General features: G+C 36.9%; 1 protein-coding gene across 6 annotated transcripts in view; it reads right to left on the bottom strand.

The window, feature by feature from the left end:
- Positions 1–20,388, bottom strand: part of ASB3 (ankyrin repeat and SOCS box containing 3) — a 106,592-nt gene that overhangs the window by 20,165 nt on the left and 66,039 nt on the right. For 4 of the 6 annotated variants that reach the window (XM_032877786.1, XM_032877788.1, XM_032877789.1 and 1 more), the window contains exons 6-8: positions 17,565–17,742; positions 14,695–14,892; positions 2,170–2,433 (exon numbers count right to left, since the gene is read on the bottom strand). In XM_032877786.1, coding sequence (XP_032733677.1) covers positions 2,170–2,433; positions 14,695–14,892; positions 17,565–17,742 — 640 coding nt within the window. The remainder of the gene's footprint in view (positions 1–2,169; positions 2,434–14,694; positions 14,893–17,564; positions 17,743–20,388) is intronic. The other 2 variants (XM_032877791.1, XM_032877787.1) reach the window with 1 other exon arrangement.

Here is a 20,388-nt window from a genome sequence, read left to right as displayed (position 1 = left end):
TGGTTTCTCTCCCTCCCAATCCCATCTTGTTTCATTTTCTTCTTCCCCACCTCCCAAACCCCCCACTCTGCCTCTCAAATTCCTCATATCAGGAAGATCATATGATAATCATCTTTCTCTGACTGACTTATTTCACTCAGCATAATACCCTCTAGTTCCATTAATGTTGTTGCAAATGGCAAGATGTCATTTCTTTTGATGGCTGCATAGTATTCCATTGTATATATATATACCACATCTTCTTTATCCATTCATCTGATGATGGATATCTAGGTTCCTTCCATATTTTGGCTACTGAGTCACAGGCATTTTTTTTTAATTTTTAAATTTTTTTTAATAAACATATAATGTATTATTATCCCCAGGGGTACAGGTCTGTGAATCGCCAGATTTACACACTTCATAGCACTCACCACAGCACATACCCTCCCCAATATCCATAACCCAACCACCCTCTCCCGACCCCCCCGACCCCCAGCAACCCTCAGTTTGTTTTGTGAGATTAAGAGTCTCTTATGGTTTGTCTCCCTCCCGATCCCATCTTGTTCCATTTATTCTTTTCCTACCCCCCAAACCCCCTACGTTGCATCTCCACTTCCTCATATCAGGGGAATCATATGATAGTTGTCTTTCTCCAAATGACTTATTTCGTTAAGCATAATGCTCTCTAGTTCCATCCACATTGTCGCAAAAGGCAAGATTTCATTTCTTTTGATGGTTGCATAGTATTCCATTGTATATATATACCACCTCTTCTTTATCCATTCATCTGTTGATGGACATCTAGGTTCTTTCCATACTTTGGCTATTGTGGACATTGCTGCTATAAACATTCGGGTGTACGTGCCCCTTCGGATCACTACGTTTGTATCTTTAGGGTAAATACCCAGTAGTGCAATTGCTGGGTCATAGGGTAGCTCTATTTTCAACTTTTTGAGGAACCTCCATGCTGTTTTCCAGAGTGGCTGCACCAGCTTGCATTCCCACCAACAGTGCAGAAGGGTTCCCCTTTCTCCGCATCCTTGCCAGCATCTGTCATTTCCTGACTTGTTAATTTTAGCCATTCTGACTGGTGTGAGGTGGTATCTCAATGTGGTTTTGATTTGTATTTCCCTGATGCCGAGTGATGTGGAGCACTTTTTCATGTGTCTATTGGCCATCTGGATGTCTTCTTTGCAGAAATGTCTGTTCATGTCCTCTGCCCATTTCTTGATTGGATTATTTGTTCTTTGGGTGTTGAGTTTGCTAAGCTCTTTATAGACTTTGGATACTAGCCCTTTATCTGATATGTCGTTTGCAAATATCTTCTCCCATTCTGTCAGTTGTCTTTTGGTTTTGTTAACTGTTTCCTTTGCTGTTCAAAAGCTTTTGATCTTGATGAAATCCCAATAGTTCATTTTTGCCCTTGCTTCCCTTGCCTTTGGCGATGTTCCTAGGAAGAAGTTGCTGCGGCTGAGGTGGAAGAGGCTGCTGCCTGTGTTCTCCTCAAGGATTTTGATGGATTCCTTTCTCACACTGAGGTCCTTCATCCATTTTGAGTCTATTTTCGTGTGTGGTGTAAGGAAATGGTCCAATTTCATTTTTCTGCATGTGGCTGTCCAATTTTCCCAACACCATTTGTTGAAGAGGCTGCTTTTTCTTCCATTGGACATTCTTTCCTGCTTTGTCGAAGATTAGTGGACCATAGAGTTGAGGGTCTATTTCTGGGCTCTCTATTCTGTTCCATTGATCTATGTGTCTGTTTTTGTGCCAGTACCATACTGTGTTGATGATGACAGCTTGTAATAGAGCTTGAAGTCTGGAATTGTGGTGCCACCAGCTTTAGCTTTCTTTTTCAATATTCCTTTGGCTATTCAAGGTCCTTTCTGGTTCCATGAGTCACAGACATTTTTAAGAGCATGAGAGATGGCCTAAGTAGAAAAAATTCTCTCGAAAGAATCCATCCTTCCCTACTCCCTTCCAGTCACCTCTTACTTTTTATTAGGACTCTTACATTCAATTCTCACTATTAGGAATCCCCTACTCCTTTACTCTAACCTAGCCATCATGTGCAAACATACACACACACACACACGCTTCTCCCAATATGGGAATCTTAAGAAATTGGGAGAAATTGAAGGTAGTATATCACTCAAAAAGGAAAAGTTTTACTATGGTAGGATTTCTTACCATGAGCTGCATAGTAGATTCAGTGGGTCAAATCCAGCGAGCAGGAGAGATGGCAACCATTCCCTGTATTTCATTTGTGCTTTAATCGCATGACTTATAAATTCAGAAATGTGGTTCCATGGTGCCAACGGACAACCTTTCTTCAAAAAGTAGCGAAATACTGAAAACTTCTCATACTTCAGGCAGTAGGCCAAATGAAGTTCATTTAGTTGGGCTCCATATTTCAAAAGAATATTCACAATTCCAAAAAATTCGCAGCTCCACAAGAAAGAAAGAAAGAGAAAGAAAGTTAGACTTTTATATTAAAAAATTCTTACAAATACTTAATAGTACTTACAGCTGGAAAATAAATGGCAGATGGGATAGCGGAATGCTGTGACATGCGTCAGGAAGGAGAAACTTCCTCTGCCCTTCTAGTTGGACTCAGAATCAAACTGACATGAGACAGATTAACAGGAGAAAATAAAATTTAATAGGAGTAAGTATGGAGAATCCACATAGACATGAAATTCCAAAGATAAGGAAGCAACATGACCTTTATAAGGAGCAGGATATGGGCCTGAGGATACAAAGGGGAGAGAGCTCACTAGCAGAAAGGTAAAATGAGGGGTTTGGAAAAACAAGGTTGTCCTATTATTCAGATTGAGTTCCCTAGGTAAAGGGAAGTCTCTGATAATAGTTCTCTTTCTGCTGCAGGTTCTCCTTTCCAATGTAAAGTTAGGCAGTTTCGCGAGAGGCAGAGAGCTTTTCTTCTATCTGCTGGGTTTTTACTACTTTTAACTCAAAACAATCTTTAAGCTGAAGTGATACATTTCAGGGCCTCTCATCCTGCACCCCCTTCACGGGTCTAGTGAATTGAGATTAGGGTACCAGGGTAAAGGGAGTATTTTACCTTTTAATTAAAGATTTTAATTAAGTATTTAATTAAGTATTTAATTAAGTATCTTACCCTCCTGCATGGTTTTTAATTTTCAACTATGAACAGGTAGTGCCCTTAGAATTTAAAACATTCATATTAAGTAGATAATTTTAAAAATTATCATTGACAAATAGAAAACTCTTCTCAAACTGTGGTATTTTCATACAATTAAGTACTTAACAACAAAATACTTGGAAGCAAAGTTTATTTTTTTTTTTTAAGATTTTACTTATTTATTTGACAGAGAGAGAAATCACAAGTAGGCAGAGAGGCAGGCAGAGGGAGAGGCGGAAGCAGGCTCCCCGCTGAGCAGAGAGCCAGATATGGGGCTCGATCCCAGGACCCTGAGACTATGACCCGAGCCGAAGGTAGAGGCTTAACCCACTGAACCACCCAGGCGCCCCAGAAGCAAAGTTTATTAAAAAATGTCATCAGTCCCTAAAAACAGAGGACTGACTCACTCTAGGAATTTCCAAGATACCATTTCCTTAGCAAGGGTCTTAGTTAATTTCCCTTTTACTTTTAAGTTTATAATGGTAAAAACAAGAAAAGCTTCTTTATGAACAAAAATTTAACTTAGTTTTATATTTTTGAATTAATCTTCTTTATCAAATACTTTTGCAGAATATATCATTTCATATCTATTAAATTGGTTAATTTTATTTTTTTTTTAATGTATCATCCAATACTGGTAAGTTGTGGTTGAACTGACTGAAAATAAGTGTAACCCTTTTCTGAGAAAGCTAACTGGGCAAGACATGTCAAAAGAGATATCACAGCAAAGTTATAAGAGGTACAGTCTCTGGAGCCAGCGTGCTCAGCTTATTATCCATGGAACTCTGAAGCAATTACTTCAACTTTTTGGCACACAAAACTAACACTATACAAGTATTTGTAAAATAAAATTATATATAAAGTATGTAACCATTAATAATTAATTAAAATTAATTAAAATAAAACAATAATTAAAACATAATAGGGGGTACCTGGCTGACTCAGTCAGTGGAACACACAACTCTTGACCCCAGGGTCATGAGTTTAAGCCCCAGGTTGGGTGTGGAGCTTACTTTAAAAAATAAATAAGTAGGGCGCCGGGGTGGCTCAGTGGGTTAAGCCTCTGCCTTCGGCTCAGGTCACGATCTTAGGGTTTTGGGATCGAATCCTGAGTCGGGCTCTCTGCTCAGCAGGGAGCCTGCTTCCCCTCTCTCTCTCTGCCTACTTGTGATCTCTCTCTCTCTCTGTTAAATAAATAAATAAAATCTTAAATAAATAAATAAATAAATAAATAAATAAGTAGAATAATAAAAAAAAAGTAGAATAGAATAGAGTAAGTATAAATCTTGGGAATTTATCTAAGACAAAAAGAAATTATATCCTATTTGTATAACATTAACCATAGTATTATCTATAACAGACTTCAAAACCAAAGAAATTACCTGTTTAACAACATAATAATGGATAAGTACAAAATATGATACAGTCATCAAAAACTGCAATTGTGATGGCCCTGTGACCACATCTTAAAAAATATGCTTTAAGTTTAACTGTCTCAAAGCTTAGTAAACAACTATGTACACAACTGTGGAAGAAAATATGTAATAAAATCATTCTCTCGGGGTACTTGGGTGGCTCAGTCAGTTTAGCACCTCCCTTCAGCTCAAGTCATGATCTCATAGTCCTGGAATGGAGCCCCGCATTGGGCTCTCTGCTCAGCGGGGAGTCTGCTTCACCCTCTCCTTCTGTGCTCATTCTCTCTCTCCCTCCCTCCCTCTCACTCTTCTCTCCCTCAAGTAAATAAATTAAAACCTTAAAAAAAATCATTCTCCTTTGCACATGGCATTAATGCTATTTTAAACAACTATAAATACAAAAAATATTTCATTAATCACAATATCATGTAATCTAAGTAAATAAAAGCATAAAAATTATAGATAAAACAAATATAAAATGTTTAAGCCACTGTCATGTGAAACCAACTACTTCTGAGGACTTATGCATACAATTTGAAATCAAAATTTTAAAGCAGTAAACTTTAATAAGCAGTAAATAGCAATAAATAGTGGTAAACAAGTAAACTGTTACCTAATCCATGAGTATTTTTATAAATCCATGTTCTCTAATCTCCAGTTTGTGCTTTTCTTTAGTTAAAACCTTAAACACTATCTGCTTTACTTTTAGTTATTTACATAGCAATTGGAAAAGAAAAACTGAGGGGCATTTGGGTGGCAGGGTCAGCTGAGCACCTGACCCTTGGTTTCAGCTCAGGTAGTGATCTCAGGGTCCTAAGACTGAGCCCCTGATGGAGACTCAGCATTGCATTCTGCACTCAGTGTGAGTCTGTGAGTCTGCTTGGGACTCTCTTTCTCTCTCTCCCTCTCCCTCCGCCCCTCCCCACTGTGTTCTCTCTCTCAAACAAATAAATAAATCTTTTAAAAAAAAAATTAAAAGAAAAATCAATAATTTTAAAATTTTTTAAAAAGGATTTACTTATTTGAGGGGCACCTGGGTGGCTCAGTGGGTTAAAGCCTCTGCCTCCAGCTCAGGTCATGATCCCAGGGTCCTGGGATCGAGCCCCGCATCAGGCTCTCTGCTCAGTGGGGAGCCTGCTTCCCTTCCTCTCTCTCTGCCTGTTTCTCTGCCTGCTTGTGATCTCTGTCAAATAAATAAATAAAATCTTAAAAAAAAAAAAGATTTACTTATTTGAGAGAGAGAAGACGACAGAGATTGTGTGGTGGGGGCGGTGGGGGCAGCAGAGGGAGAGGGTGAGAGTCTTGAGCAGACTCCACGCTGCACACAGAGCCCAACACGGGGCTGGATCTCACAGCCCTGAACTGAAAACAAGAATGGGATGCTCAACCATTTCTCCCACCCAGGCACCCCTCTAAAATTTCTTCATAAAAATTAAAATCTTTTTGCCTGCCTACCAAGTTGCTATTTGTTCCTGATTAGAAGTCCATCATTCATATTACTGTTCTTGAAAACAGCCCTGGAGGTATGTATTTTTCCCTCTAGTTCTTTTCAGATAAAAGAAGGCTGAGAGATTTGCTGTCAGCAGTCTTGCACTACAAAAAATGCTAAAGAATATACTTCTGATTGATGGCTTTAAACAGTTATCACCAATTTATTTCAACCACTTTGACCTCATTTGACTAGGCTCTCATTATTTTGCCTGCAGTTACTACTTGCTGATTCCACTATAGAACAGACAAGCTACACATGGACTGTTGAATGAGTTCCAATAAATATCCAGGTAAACTATGAGAAAACTGCCTCGCTTACAAGTGTGATATATAATTCTCAAGAAGCCTGGCAATTTTCAAGGCATGAGTGTTTACATGTGCAATTCAGGGACTGGTTGAATTCTTCCCTCAAGTGCTCTGAAGCCATCAACAGCTTAATCACAGATAACTTTAGCTCTTAATGATTCAGTTCTTGAAACACACTTCTGCTACAGAATACAAAGGTAAATGAGAACCCTAAATGCAAGCTATTAGAGTAAGTGCTACAGATGGGTTCCCTAGCCATTTTCTATTCAGAAAAAAAACTATAAAACAATTAGTGACTTTCTTATTAAAATTTTAATATAGCACCCAGACATGCGGCTCCTGCTAAGAAAATTTTAAGAACAATACCAAAAGATAAACCATTCATCTCTAAAATGTGGGAGGAACATACACGCATATAATTCTTTAAAATAAGAAATTTTAATGAGTATTTATTCTATATCAGGCACTATGTTAAATGTGTTACATGGGAAATTTGCCTCAATTCCCACAAGAACCCTAAGAAGTAAGTTCTACTATTATCTCCATTCTAGACACAAAAACTGTGAAGCTTAGTCACACAACTGGTAACTGATAGAACTGGTATAATATCAAACCAAAATGTACCAGTGAGTATATACCAGTGAATCTACCAGTGAATACAGCAACTATATGAAATATTGCTTCTCTATTATGAAAACTGAATGTTTCATGAAATAGTTAAATGAAATTGAGGAATATTTTAAGGCCAGACCTATGTTTCCCAAAGTATGTTCCAAGGAACACAAGACCCTGAAAATGATCCATATGACTAAGGCTCCATGATGAAAATATTTGAGAAATCCTATATGGTATATACACTGAGGTCAGAAAAGAGAGAACTATAGGATGAACTTATTTTTTAAAAGAATGCTAGAAAAAAAAAATAAATAAAGTATGCTAGTTACATTTTCAAATTAAATGCCAAAACATCTTCTTCAACCTCCGGACACATCTCAGAAATAGTATTGTGTTTTTCCCCCCCAGAAGTATTTTTTGTTTAAGATTACTTATTTGAGAGACAAGGAGAGAGAGTATGAGAACAGGGGGAAGGGCAGAGGGAGAGGGAGAACCAAGATCCTGAACCAAGATCAAGAGTGGGACACTTAACTGACTAAGCCAACCAGACACCCCCAGAAGAATTATCTTTAAAATTAAAGACATGGATCTATTAAAAAGAAAATCATGGGCCCCACATGGCATCACCTGGGTTAAGGCCTCAAGTCAGTAAGCTAAGACTTAAAACCTAACCTAACTGCAGTTTCATCTCCGTAAGGAATGTGACCTTTAACCAGTCAACATGGAATTTCCTGGTCAATATTAGAAAATACTGAGGGACTCTTCCAACCCCTTAGGAGGGCAACCTTGTCTAAACAACACATTCATTCCTTGATAGTTCCTGTCTCCTTTTTTTTATGCTCTCCTTTGCCTTTAAAAACCTTTCTTTAGTCTAGTTCAGTGGGGATTCCCTCTACTGGCTAGATAGGATGCTGCCAGATTCATAAATTGTTTAATAAAGCCAATTAAGATCTTCAAATTTACTCAGTTGAATTTTTTAACAGTTCCAATTGTTAATCTGAAAATAATAAAGAGATTTTAAAATCCCCCAAAAGTCTTTAAACACAGGAACAAAAGTTCAGGTCGTGGTCTCAGGGTTATGAGATCAAGTCCCGTATCAGGCTTTGTGCCCTACAGGAAGTCTACGTTTGCCCTGGATTCTTTTCCTCTCCTTCTCCCTCTGCCTTGTTTTCAGACTTCTCAAACTTGTGTAAACTCATTCTCTTCTTTAGGAATTCATAGACATCACCATAAGAAAAATTCTTAGAAACCTTTCAGGAAAAAAACTTAGTGAACATTGTTTAACTCTGTGTTTCCTAAACTTAATTGACTATAGAAACCCCTGTGTCCTATGTAATATCTATTAATGACCCACAGAATTAGTATCCTACAAAAACACTTTGGAAAACCCAGCTCTAAACATCTTCCAATTATCAGCCTTGTGTTAGGACAAGAGCACACTCCTAAAAGGCTTATGTGACCACCTAGTATCACATTTATAGTCCCTTCTCTAACAAAACTACCATTTATATGGCAAACAATAAACATAAAATGAAGTGGATGATCATAAAACTTTGTCAGCATGCCCTGAGCTTTTGTGGAAGCTATTAAGAAAGCCTCAAATATATGTGTAAACTCCAGAAACACAAGGAACTTATGTTCTAAATGAGCTTGATTATCACATACCATTAAGCAACAATAGACCCTAGGGCTTAGATAACCTTTGGTGAAAATACAGATTACACAGAAATATGCATGTTAAGTCCCTTAACAATTAAAACAAATTTTCTCTCAAACCCCAACGAAGAACTGGAAAATTCTTGAAAAGCCTATGAATTAAAAAGAAATAGTCCATCTTATTTAACATGAATATCGAGAGGTAACTGTGACACATTAAGAGAATGCATGTTATAAAACAGTGGAAATCAACAGATACTAGGGAGGAGAAGTTTAAAAACTAAAAGAACAATGCCTAGGCCTTATTTTTAGGGTTTGTACCCTTTTTATCATTCTGGTCTTTGAAATTCAAAAACGTATACAGAAACATTATCCTGATAACAGAAGCACAGCAAAAGGAAATTCAACATGTTAACAATACTTATTTTAAACAAATAAAAACAGACAAACATCTTGATTATTTTATGTCCAATTAGCCAACAAAACATCTAACCAATTTATTGGCTGAATTATCAAAAGGTCACATAGTAAGTTTTACTGAATGGCTCTCAGTTAACAGTTGAAAAAAAAAATGAAGACATTAGGTCCTGTCAGGTGTACCCATGTGTGATATCATGATGAGATTGGACACAATTTCTATAAAACTAATGTGATAACAATGATCAGTATCAATTAGAAAGACAAAAATCTAGTCAGTTAAGCCATGATCATGTTCTACAATCATCTATAAAAGGCAATAACGCTTGTTCAAATTGTACTGAAATGTTTAAGTTTCCCTAATCCTTCACCCATTCCAGTTAAAAGGAGTCTTTTTCTTATATCTTCTCATTGGAATTGAATTACTTAACTGTGCTTTTGAAAGATGCTTTCATGGCACTGCAGCTGTTAACTTTTTAGCCCTAAAGGACAAGACTGGTTTTTGTACAGTGATGGAGGAGACACCTTTCCATCAATCCTAATTGTGGTGAGAAGAGCTAAAGATCGTTGCTTCAAATGGAAGCTTATCCTCTCTCAAAAGGATAAAGAACAAAAATGTTTAGAATCCTGAGCTAAAAAGTTAGGTTGGCTGAATAAAACATAAAACAATAAAGAAAGGAAAACTTAAGGGTTGCCTGGGTGGCTCAGTGGGTTAAGCCTCTGCCTTAGGCTCGGATCATGATCTCAGGGTCCTGGGATCGAGCCCTGCATTGGGCTCTCTGCTCAGCGGGGAGCCTGCTTCCCACTCTCTCTGCCTGCCTCTCTGCCTACCTGTGATCTCTCTCTCTCTGTCAAATAAATAAATAAAATCTTTAAAAAAAAAAAAAGAAAAGAAAGGAAAACTTAAAACCCAGAGCCATTATTTATATTTATTATTTTCATCACCTTTCAATATTCACTGGACTATTCATAAAAGCAGATGAAAACTTACTGAAACACAATAGGCCAAAAGTGCAAGAAGGGCTACAAATACTAAATTTCTCAGAAATGCCAAAAACTATCAAAAAACACACAAATGCAAAAAACAAACTAAAATTATAAGAACATATGGTTGCCATAAAAATAAAATTTCAAAACTTATCACCACTAAACCTAGATCATTATCTTACCAAATCTCTGAAAATTTGAATATTTAATAATAATTAATTTCAGAAAAGAGAGTCTTCCAAGTTAACTCAAATTCTTATTAATAGTTGATAAATGGGGACATCTGGGTGGCTCAGTGGGTTAAGCCTCTGCCTTTGGCTCAGGTCATGATCTCAGGGTCCTGGGATCGAGCCTCACATCAGGCTCTGCTCGGCAGGGAGCCTGCTTCCCTCTCTCTCTGCCTGCCTCTCTACCTGCTTGTGATCTCTGTCTATCAAATAAACAAATAAAATTTAAAAAAAATAGTTGATAAATGGAGTAAAGGAAACTCATATATTGTTTTATTATGGAACAAAAGCATATAATAGTTATTTTAAATGAAAATTATATTCAATTATCCTTGCTTTTTAAATGGCAACTTAGATTATTTTAATTAATTTTTAAGTGTGTGACTATAGAGAATCCAAATCTTTTTTTTTTCTTTTTTTTTAAGTGATCTCTACATCCAACGTGGGGCTTGAGCTCATGACCCTGAGATCAAGAGTAGCACATTCTTCCATCTGAGCAGCCAGGTGCCCCTGAGAATCCAAATTTTAAGATGTTATACTTGCTAAAAGAAATAACAACAAATTAACAAATTCTCCTATTTTGATTTTTTCCTCTAGACACCTGGCTATGTTACCCTCTTTATATACTAAAACAAAACCTACTGGGAGAATGACACTTTCCTTGCTTGATCAGCAAAGTTTTATATGGAATTCCAAAATAATCAAATGATTCTCACATTGCATGTACAGTGATTGACATGTAAACTAAGAGCAGGCATTTATTAGCTAATATAACCGTACAGATTTTAAAGTTCAATTGATATTGTTTTCTAGATAAAAGGAAGATGGCAGGGAGAAAAAAATTAGCCTTGGTATTTTTTTATTATGTGCCCCAAATTATGCAATGTACTATACTTAAGTCAACTCTTTTATATACACACATTAAATGTGAGCATAGGTGATTATGATGCTACTATCGCTTAGATTTAGTCCTTTCTGAAAGGCTTCCAGTTCAGTTAAATTCCCCACAAAGCAGGTAATAATGGCAAAGATGTCTCAAATTAATCTATTGCAATGGATCTCAGGCAAACAAATGAAAAGTAGAAACACTAGGAGAAAAACATCAAAATAGGTATTTTGATGTTTTAAGCTGTTCCCCTAGAGGCTAACAAGTAATATCTTCCAGTGACTTTTCTCACTGAAAAACCTACCTTGCTAATTAAGAACACATTTGGTCCAATTACAAGTTCCCACAAGGGAGAAAAAAAAAATAGCTGATAAGCCCTTTTAAAGCTACCAAACCAGATTTCAGTTGTGGTCTAGAGGGTCACTTCACAGAGCAATATTGCCACGAGTAGCAAAAATCAAGCTTGTTAGCCCATGTCTGTGACCAAGGACCACTGTATAGCACACTGCTGCTGCTTTACTTTCAGTTTTCAGCCGTATGATTATTTTTGAGCACACTTTTTTGTTATTGTTTTTTGGCTTCATCCTTTATCGATCTACTGAGCTTCCTAAATCCATAAATGTGTATTTTTTATCCAATGCTGGGAAGCTTTTGGCTATTATGAGTTCATATAATTTTCCTGCAACAATCTCTTTCTCTTCTTCTGGACTCTAATGATATCAACGTTAACCTGCTGATATTGTCCCTCAGGACCCTGAGGCTCTGTCCTTTTTTATTTCCCTCAATTTTTCTCTCTGTTCTTCTCTTTGGATAATTTCTATCAGCTTATCATCAAGTTAACATCAGTTCCATTCCGCTATGCAGCCCATTCAGAGAAATTTTCATTTCAGATATTATATTTTCCAGTTATAAAATCTCCACATGGTTCCTCTTTTACAGTTTTTATTTCTCACTTGAGAATTTCTACCTTTCATTTATTTCAAGTGTGTTTACCTTAAATAGCACATTATAACAGCTGTTTTCAATTACTTGACATTTCCAAAAGCTGAATTATCTCAGGTTTGACACCTGTTAATTCTTTTCCCTTGAGAACTGGGCAGTTTATTGGTTCCTCACATGACAAGTAATTTTAGACTATATCCTAGATATTGTGATGTTACTGTTGTATAGGTTCTGTGTCCTGTGTCCTATATTAATCCTTTGAAGAATACTGATTTTAGCTTGTTTATTTTAGCAGGCATATAACCTAGTTAGTTCAGACTACAATTTGTACCTTCACCTTCCACAGACTGTAGTTGCAATGTCAATTCAGTTCTCAAAGCCTTTATTATGCCATTTTGGGTCTGGTCCCATCAAATGTGCCACTAAGGGGTTACTCTGAGACTTGGGTGCCAGTTTAAATCTTGTTTTCAGCAATCTGGGCCTGTCATTCAAAGCTTGGAGTGACCTTGGGACATATGCAGATGCATACCGAGAATCAGAGGGAACCCTTCTCCAGCTCTCTCTTCTCCAGAATTCCCCTCACACTCTCTGTCCCATAAGGCTCAATTTACCTGATTCTTCAGGCAGAAAAACTTTATTTTAAGGTGTTTCAGGGTTAACACGGCACTATGTCATATGGTTTAATTCAAACGACACTTAGAAGCTGATGAGGGATGAGCTTAGCTGCTCTTCCTCCAAAAGGTAAACTGAAGGCCAGAGAAGACTATCATCATATTGAACAAACACATAAAAACTATCCAAAACCATTATATTCCAATATAATTTTTTACAAGTTCAATTCTGACCTAACAATAAAATATAGTGGACTTAGATACATATAGAGAAAGACAACTGAAACAACTAAAGTCACCCAGGCAGCCCTACTGAAGAAAAACTAGAAGTGTTTAGAAAGATAAAACTTGAAGGGATACATAACACACTACTATGAAATCATGAAAGTAATGCATACAGTAGGTCCCAGATACTCAGATTCACCCAAGCCCCAAATATTCAGACTACAATATATACCTGGAAGCTTGCATTCAGAATAAATAAAATTAACTACTATTTTACACAACAAATGTTTTAAAATGGTAGACTGAAAAGCTTAGAAAATAAAAAAAATTTTTTTTTTTTTAGAAAATAAATTTTTGATAGATATTTCAATTAAATAGTGGAGAGCTGTCCATAATAGTGAATTCAGGAGAGCCAATGAAATTTGGGGCATGCCTACAACCTCTTCTATATCATTAAAAACAAGAATGTCGTGGCGCCTGGGTGGCTCTGTGGGTTAAACCTCTGCCTTTGGCTCTGGTCATGATCTCAGGGTCCTGGGGTCGAGCCCCGCATAGGGCTCTCTGCTCAGCGGGAGGCCTGCCTCCCGTCTCTCTCTGCCTGCCTCTCTACCTACTTGGGATCTCTCTCTAATAAATAAATAAAATCTTAAAAAAACAAACAAACCACGATTGTTCCAACTTATTCCATTAATGTATGGACCCTACATATTACTCAGTATGGTTTTTCTTGCACATGGCCTTATTCTTACGATCTATTTTAAAACCTCAGGAGTCTGAGAGACAAGTACTGGCCAGAAGCTAATAAAACAGCAGTAACTCTTCATTTATTCTACTTCACAGAATCATAGAAGATTAGCAGAACAAATATTTTAAGACTTTTTAATTACCCTGACTCACATAAAGAAATGCCACATACTAAATACATTAAAAGTACAATAATATTTACAAAACTAAAGTTTCATTTTTAGGCTAATAACAAGCCTTAAAAATTTCAAATGGTAAAAGAAACTGAAATAAAATCAATGCCTTACTTGATAAGTCATTTTAAATTCTTTTTTCATCCCCCAGCTTTATTAAAGTATAACTGACAGATAAGATTTTAAATTATTTAAAACATACAACATAATAATCTCATAAATATACACACTGTGAAAGGATTCCCCCACAAAGAATTGACACATCCATCACGTCACATATTTATCATTTTCTTTTTTTAGTGAGCAAATTTAAGTTCTACTCTCTTAGCAAATTTCAATTATATAATACAATGTTATCAACTATAGTCACCATGTTATACATTAGATCTTCAGGCCTTATCATATAACTAATGTTTGTCTTAATTTTTTAATTGCTTTGAAAACCAAGAATTAGCAGAGAAATCCTGCATTTACTATATTTTTTTAATATTTTAATTTTAAGTAGTCTCTAGACCCAGCGTGAGACTTAAACCCACAATCCTGAGATCAAGAGTTGTATGCTCTACCAACTGAGCCAGTCAGGTGCCCACCCTGCATTTACTTTAATACACTGAAAGTATTCTCTAAAGTGGCTACAATGAAAATATAATCCAGGTCTAAAGGGAGAAGAGGAAAAAAATCTCTGACGTTATCACTTCATTTTCACAATACTTTGATGGAACAAAGTACATCATAGAGGGTTATTTATTTGTTAAGTCAACAGTTTAGCATATGAGATATTAAGTTTCATCATAAAAGAAAATCACTTGGAAATACTTCTCCATACAAAAAAGAATAAAAACAACAAATATACATACTCCTTTTGGAAAGCCATACACATGGGAGAACTGAATCCAAAGATAAGGCACATCTGGGCTTCTGGGCTGTAGCCATGCTGGAGTAACATTTCTAGGCACTCCTCATGCCCTCCAAATACTGCTGAGTAAACAGGACTCACTTTGTCTGGCCCAGTGTCACAAACCCGGTTGGTAAGTGGTATTAACAAGTCCAAGATTCTGTAACCACACAAATTCAGGAGCATTTAATGTTTTTACACATACATGAGTGCAGGCGACATTTCTACAGCACATATTTTAAGAGTCACCCACTGATTGATGTAAAGTCTTTGTCTTCTACCTACATTAAATTATTACAGGCTGTACACTCCAAAATGTTACCCTTACTATTGTTGCTTTATACAAAGGTCCTTACATGTATCTAAAACAGAATTTAGTAATTTTACCTTAAGTAAATAGGGAACAGGCTATACTTATTTTTTTCACTATTTATCTTGCTACCACCATCACCCTACTCTTCCCAATTCAAATTTTGTTAGCTATTTCAGGATCTAATAATTAAAAACTTCATTATACCAAATATGAACTTATATCAAGAAAATAATTTCCTTTCTTTTTTTAAAATAAACTTCTCTTTTTAAAATAAACTAAAATTTTATTTTTCTAATTAGTAAGAATTTTTAAGTACAGTGAGTGCCATGAAATGAACAGTATTTTCATAAGGGAGAAATAAGAATTTTTTTTTAAAGATTTTATTTATTTCTTTGAGAAAGAGCACAAGCAAGCGAGGGAACAAGACCGGGGAGGGATGGGGCACAAGCAGGGGGAGGCAGAGGGGCAGAGAGAGAGGGAGAAGCAGACTCCCCACTGAGTAGGGAGCCCAATGTGGAGCTCCATCCCAAGACCCTGAGATCATGACCTGAGCCAAAGGCAGATGCTTAACTGACTAAGCCCACCAGGTGCCCAAGAAATAAAGATTGTTGCTAAAACATTCTATTCTCTGAAAAGAATATGAGCTCTTTATTTTTTTATTATTATTTTTTAAGTTTATTTATTTTTTTGACAGAGAGAGAGAGAAAGACAGCGAGAGAGGGAATACAAGCAGGAGGAATGGGAGAGGGAGAAGCAGGCTCCCCACTTAGCAGGAAGCCCGATGTGGGGCTTGACCCCAGGACCCTAGGATCATGACCTGAACTGAAGGCAGATGCCACCCAGGTGCCCCAGAATATGAGCTCTTTAAACACTAACGTAGATTTATAGAGAAACTGGTAGCTAAATAGAGGAACTTCTTAAGAAAATAATTAAAATCTAAGTTCTTAGATTATTTGTAAACCTACCTCCAGGATTCAGCTGGAAAGGAAGAACTAGTCTACTCTTCTAAAATTAAAAATAAAACTGTAGGGATAAGGTCAACCATGAAATCCCCCCTTTCTGGGAAAAGAAAGGCAGGGCTACTCCAAAGCTCCTTTCCTTTTGTAATGTAGGCTTAAGATGTTAACATTTAAGTAGAACTTAATACTCACGGAAGGGGTTATATTAGAAAACTGTAATGACAAACAGAATTCTCAAAATTGAGGGCAAATCCCAAGTGGGTTTTGGTATCAATTTAAAGCTCCCAGTATAATTGTACCTAACACTTAGGTTTAAATAAATCAAGAATTTTAAGAAAAAATACCTAATCTTAAAACCCAAGTATTCTGTTAAAATAAACAACCTGTTTAATGTCCCTTAATAAATGTGTTTAATTTTTAAAAATGGGTTTGAAAAATTATACAAGGTGCAAAAATACTTACAAATACCTTTGAGGAAATAGTAATATACCGTGCCACCTTGTGGCATAATAACCAAATTACAGAATTTGTTTTCCTACTATGTAATCACACTAAAGTAATGATAATTTCCACTACTACTTTTTAAATTAAATAACAGTAACAACTATAAAACTATTATTTTAGAATTACAACTCTAAAGACTTTAGGCATATATTTTTTTAAAGTATTCATTGCCAATTTATGTTAAGATGGGCTAACCATATTCTCATAGGTATAACCAGGTTATTAGCTTCTAAGATTCCTGGAACCCCCAATTTCAAAGAGTTCCGATTTCTTTAAGTCTTCCTCTCTCCGGAAAACAGCAAAAATTCCATAAGAAGTTCTGGCTAAGAAAGTAGAGTAACAGAAGCAGGGAAGAGTACCAAGCTGGACTTGAGTTTATAAAGAGAAGTCTAGTCAAAGGATTCAAAATGGAGAGAACTACCCAGCCCACACAAAAGAAAGACTCGACCTAAAAGGGGTTACAAATTTAAAAGCTTTCTGGGGTCAGGGAGGTTATCATAAATAAGTTGAATAAGGTCATCAGATGGCTAACTAAGGACACATGGGATAAAACCAGAGCAGAGTAGGAGAGCATGGCCACAGCTTGAGAAACCAGAGGAAAGAGCTAAAGACCTGGAGGATGCCCCGGAACTCTGTCTCTAGCCACTCTGCTCACACTAGGAAAGTCCAAGACTAAAAGGAGCTCAGGATGGCAGAGGGGACAGATACGGGGGTGGATCTAGTCATACAGTAGGTTGGCAGACAAGGCAATACCAAGGATTCTGCCTAGAGATAAAGGGTCTGGCCCAGAAAATTTAGTCCTTATTACCTTTTTTTTTTTATTTTATTTTTTTATTTGACAGAGAGAGGGATCACAAGTAGGCAGAGAGGTAGGTAGAGAGAGAGGGGGAAGCAGGCTCCCCGCTGAGCCGAGAGCCCAATTTGGGGCTTGATCCCAGGACCCTGAGATCATGACCTGAGCCAAAGGCAGAGGCTTAATCCACTGAGCCACCCAGGCACCCCTCCTTATTAACTTTTGATTATGAGACCATTTTTATTTTCTGTTTTAATACTTACTTTGTATGGCCCATTTGTGCAGCTGCATGAATAGGTAACTGCCAATTGTCCTCATTACAGTAAAGATCAGGATCTGCCCCACTGGACAGCAAAAGCTCCACACATTCTGTGTGGCCCTCTTGAGCAGCAATGAACAAGGGAGTAGCTTTGTCCAATGCTTGACAATTGACATTTGCACCTAATACAAAATACAACATTTAACAGACAATCCTAATTCATGGGGGGAAAAAAAGGGTGATGATTAACATAAATTTCAAAACAGCTGTCTTAAAAGGGCTTTAGAGTACAATAGGTTTTCCAATCCCAGTGGATATTGTTGTATAAACATACTGATTTTCCACATTTGCTGGTAATCATTAAAATTGTTTTCACTTTTATGTTAACAAGAAAACAAGTGATTAGTACTTTAGAATTCATTTTTAAGCTAAAACAAAAATCTTATTCAATGAAGGATTCATTTCATTCCAATCTGTCCTCCAGCAAGCACTCTGTGGGCCCAATAAGTAATCACTGAAAAACAAAAAATGCAAACCAACAAATATGGAATGTCTGATTATTACAGAAAAAGATAAGAAAAACCTAAGTTATAAGAATTAATAGATGCCATTAATCAATTCAGGCTGAGGTTTATGAAAAAAATTCCTGTAGATATGATATACCTTGGGGCTATGCCTTAAAACTAATGTTGACTAGGGACACCTGGGTGGCTCAGTCCTTTAAGTGTCTGCCTTCAGCTCAGGTCATGATCCCAGAGCACTGGGATCTAGTCTCTCATCTGCTTCCTTGCTCAGTGGGGAGCCTGGTTTTCCTTCTGGCTGCTGCTCCCCCTCCTTGTGTTCACCCTAACAAATAAATAAATAAAATCTTTAAAAAAAATAAAAACAAAACAAAACAAAAAAACAACGGGACGCCTGGGTGGCTCAGTGGGTTAAGCCTCTGCCTTCAGCTCAGGTCATGATCTCAGGGTCCTGGGATCCAGCCCCATATCTGGCTCTCTGCTCAGCAGGGAGCCTGTTTCCCCTCTCTCTCTGCCTGCTTCTCTGCCTACTTGTGATTTCTCTCTCCGTCAAATAAATAAAATCTTAAAAAAAAAAAAACCCTAATTTTGACTATACTCTTCATTAAGTCCCTTTTTTTGGGACCACTCCATGATAAAACCTTAAAATGAAATGAAAAATGTCTATTTAAATGGGTTTCTGAGCTGATTTTTCAAGAACAAAAACTAATCAATTGTTTAAATGTCAGGGCACTAAGATGTAAAAAAGCTGAAAGTGACCTCACTTTTTAGGAAGGTTTTAAAAATAGCAAAATCTCCCCCAATTTTTCTCATTGACAAACAGCATGTTAAGTATGCTAAGTATGGTGTTAGTACATGACTGAGAATTTTTAAATTTCTGGAATATGTCTCAGAGGAAAAGTCTTTTTCATTACAAGGAAAAAAAATATCTTTTTGAAAGGATGTTCCATAAATGCACCTGGAATAAACCACAGGTCTAACTTAAGCTAAACTATGCAAAACATAAATACTAAGTTAAAGGGTGAGCGGAACGTCGGAAATTCCAACTGGATACTCAACACATCCGGACAAGTAGAATGTTCCTAACTTTTACAAGGTAGATGCTTCACCTACTGAAAGCTTCAGAAAGAGGGGAACACTAATCACTGAGAAAAGATTAAGCTGAGAAAAAAATTTACTTAAGTTTCCTTTTTTTTTTTTTTAAAGATTTTATTTATTGATTTGACAGAGAGAGATCACAAGTAGACAGAGAGGCAGGCAGAGAGAGAGAGAGAGGGAAGCAGGCTCCCTGCTGAGCAGAGAGCCCGATGCGGGACTCGATCCCAGGACCCTGAGATTATGACCTGAGCCGAAGGCAGCGGCTTAACCCACTGAGCCACCCAGGCGCCCCAAGTTTCCTTTTTTTTTAAAGCAGTATTTCATTTTTTTTTTAAGCAGAATTTCATTTTGATTGACAATTTCAAAGTATCAAAAAGAATACGGAACCAGGCCCTATAAAATTATAGGTAGAAAAGTCAGAAAAATGACAGATAATTTACTGAAAGAAAAATCATTTTAACTAGTTAGAAACATATATAGCTACATTATAAACATACCTACATACTTTTTCAACTTGTTGTTCATAACTATTCAGAGAGGAGAGGGGGGGAAAAAAGGAACAAAGCAAAACAAAACAAGTACCTAGCATTCTGGGAGACATGCTAGGCATAGAGATAGTCATTAAGGTGCAGTTTAACCCATTTTTTTTTAAATGACTTTATTTATTTATTTGACAAAGAAATAGAGCACAGGTAGGCAGAGCAGCAGTCAGAGGGAGAAGGAGAAGCAGGCTCCCCACCAAGCAGGGAGCCCGAAGCAGGGTTCGATCCCAGGACCCTAGGATCATGACGTGGGCCAAAGGCAGACACTTAACCAAATGAACCACCCAGGTGCCCCATAACCCATTTTATTCTAAATATTAGTTGCACACTAATAATTGGAACGTATAGGACTGGAAGCCATAAAATAAACTGGGACAGCATCAGGAAGATACCACATAAAAGAAGAGAAGTCACATGAGAAGACCTGATTCCAAGCCCTGATTCTGCCAGTAAATATTTTCTACTTCTTTGGCAAGGCATTTAAATCAGGGGCTGGGATTCTTAATCTAAAAACAATACAAGTTTAAATAAGTGATTTTGGAGATTTCCACTAACTCTAAGATTTACTGACTCAATATTTCTAACGATAGCTTAATTTGGCATTTAATATTTTCTTTCCTCCATACTTCAATTTGAGCATTTGAAGGTTTGTAAGCAGAAAGCAGAA

The sequence above is a fragment of the Lontra canadensis genome, unplaced genomic scaffold, assembly GCF_010015895.1.
Source record: "Lontra canadensis isolate GAN:19392208 unplaced genomic scaffold, GSC_riverotter_1.0 scaffold61, whole genome shotgun sequence".
In the NCBI taxonomy this organism is placed as follows: domain Eukaryota; kingdom Metazoa; phylum Chordata; class Mammalia; order Carnivora; family Mustelidae; genus Lontra; species Lontra canadensis.
Note: the sequence above shows the minus strand (reverse complement) of the source record. Positions and strands in the feature narration are given on the sequence as shown.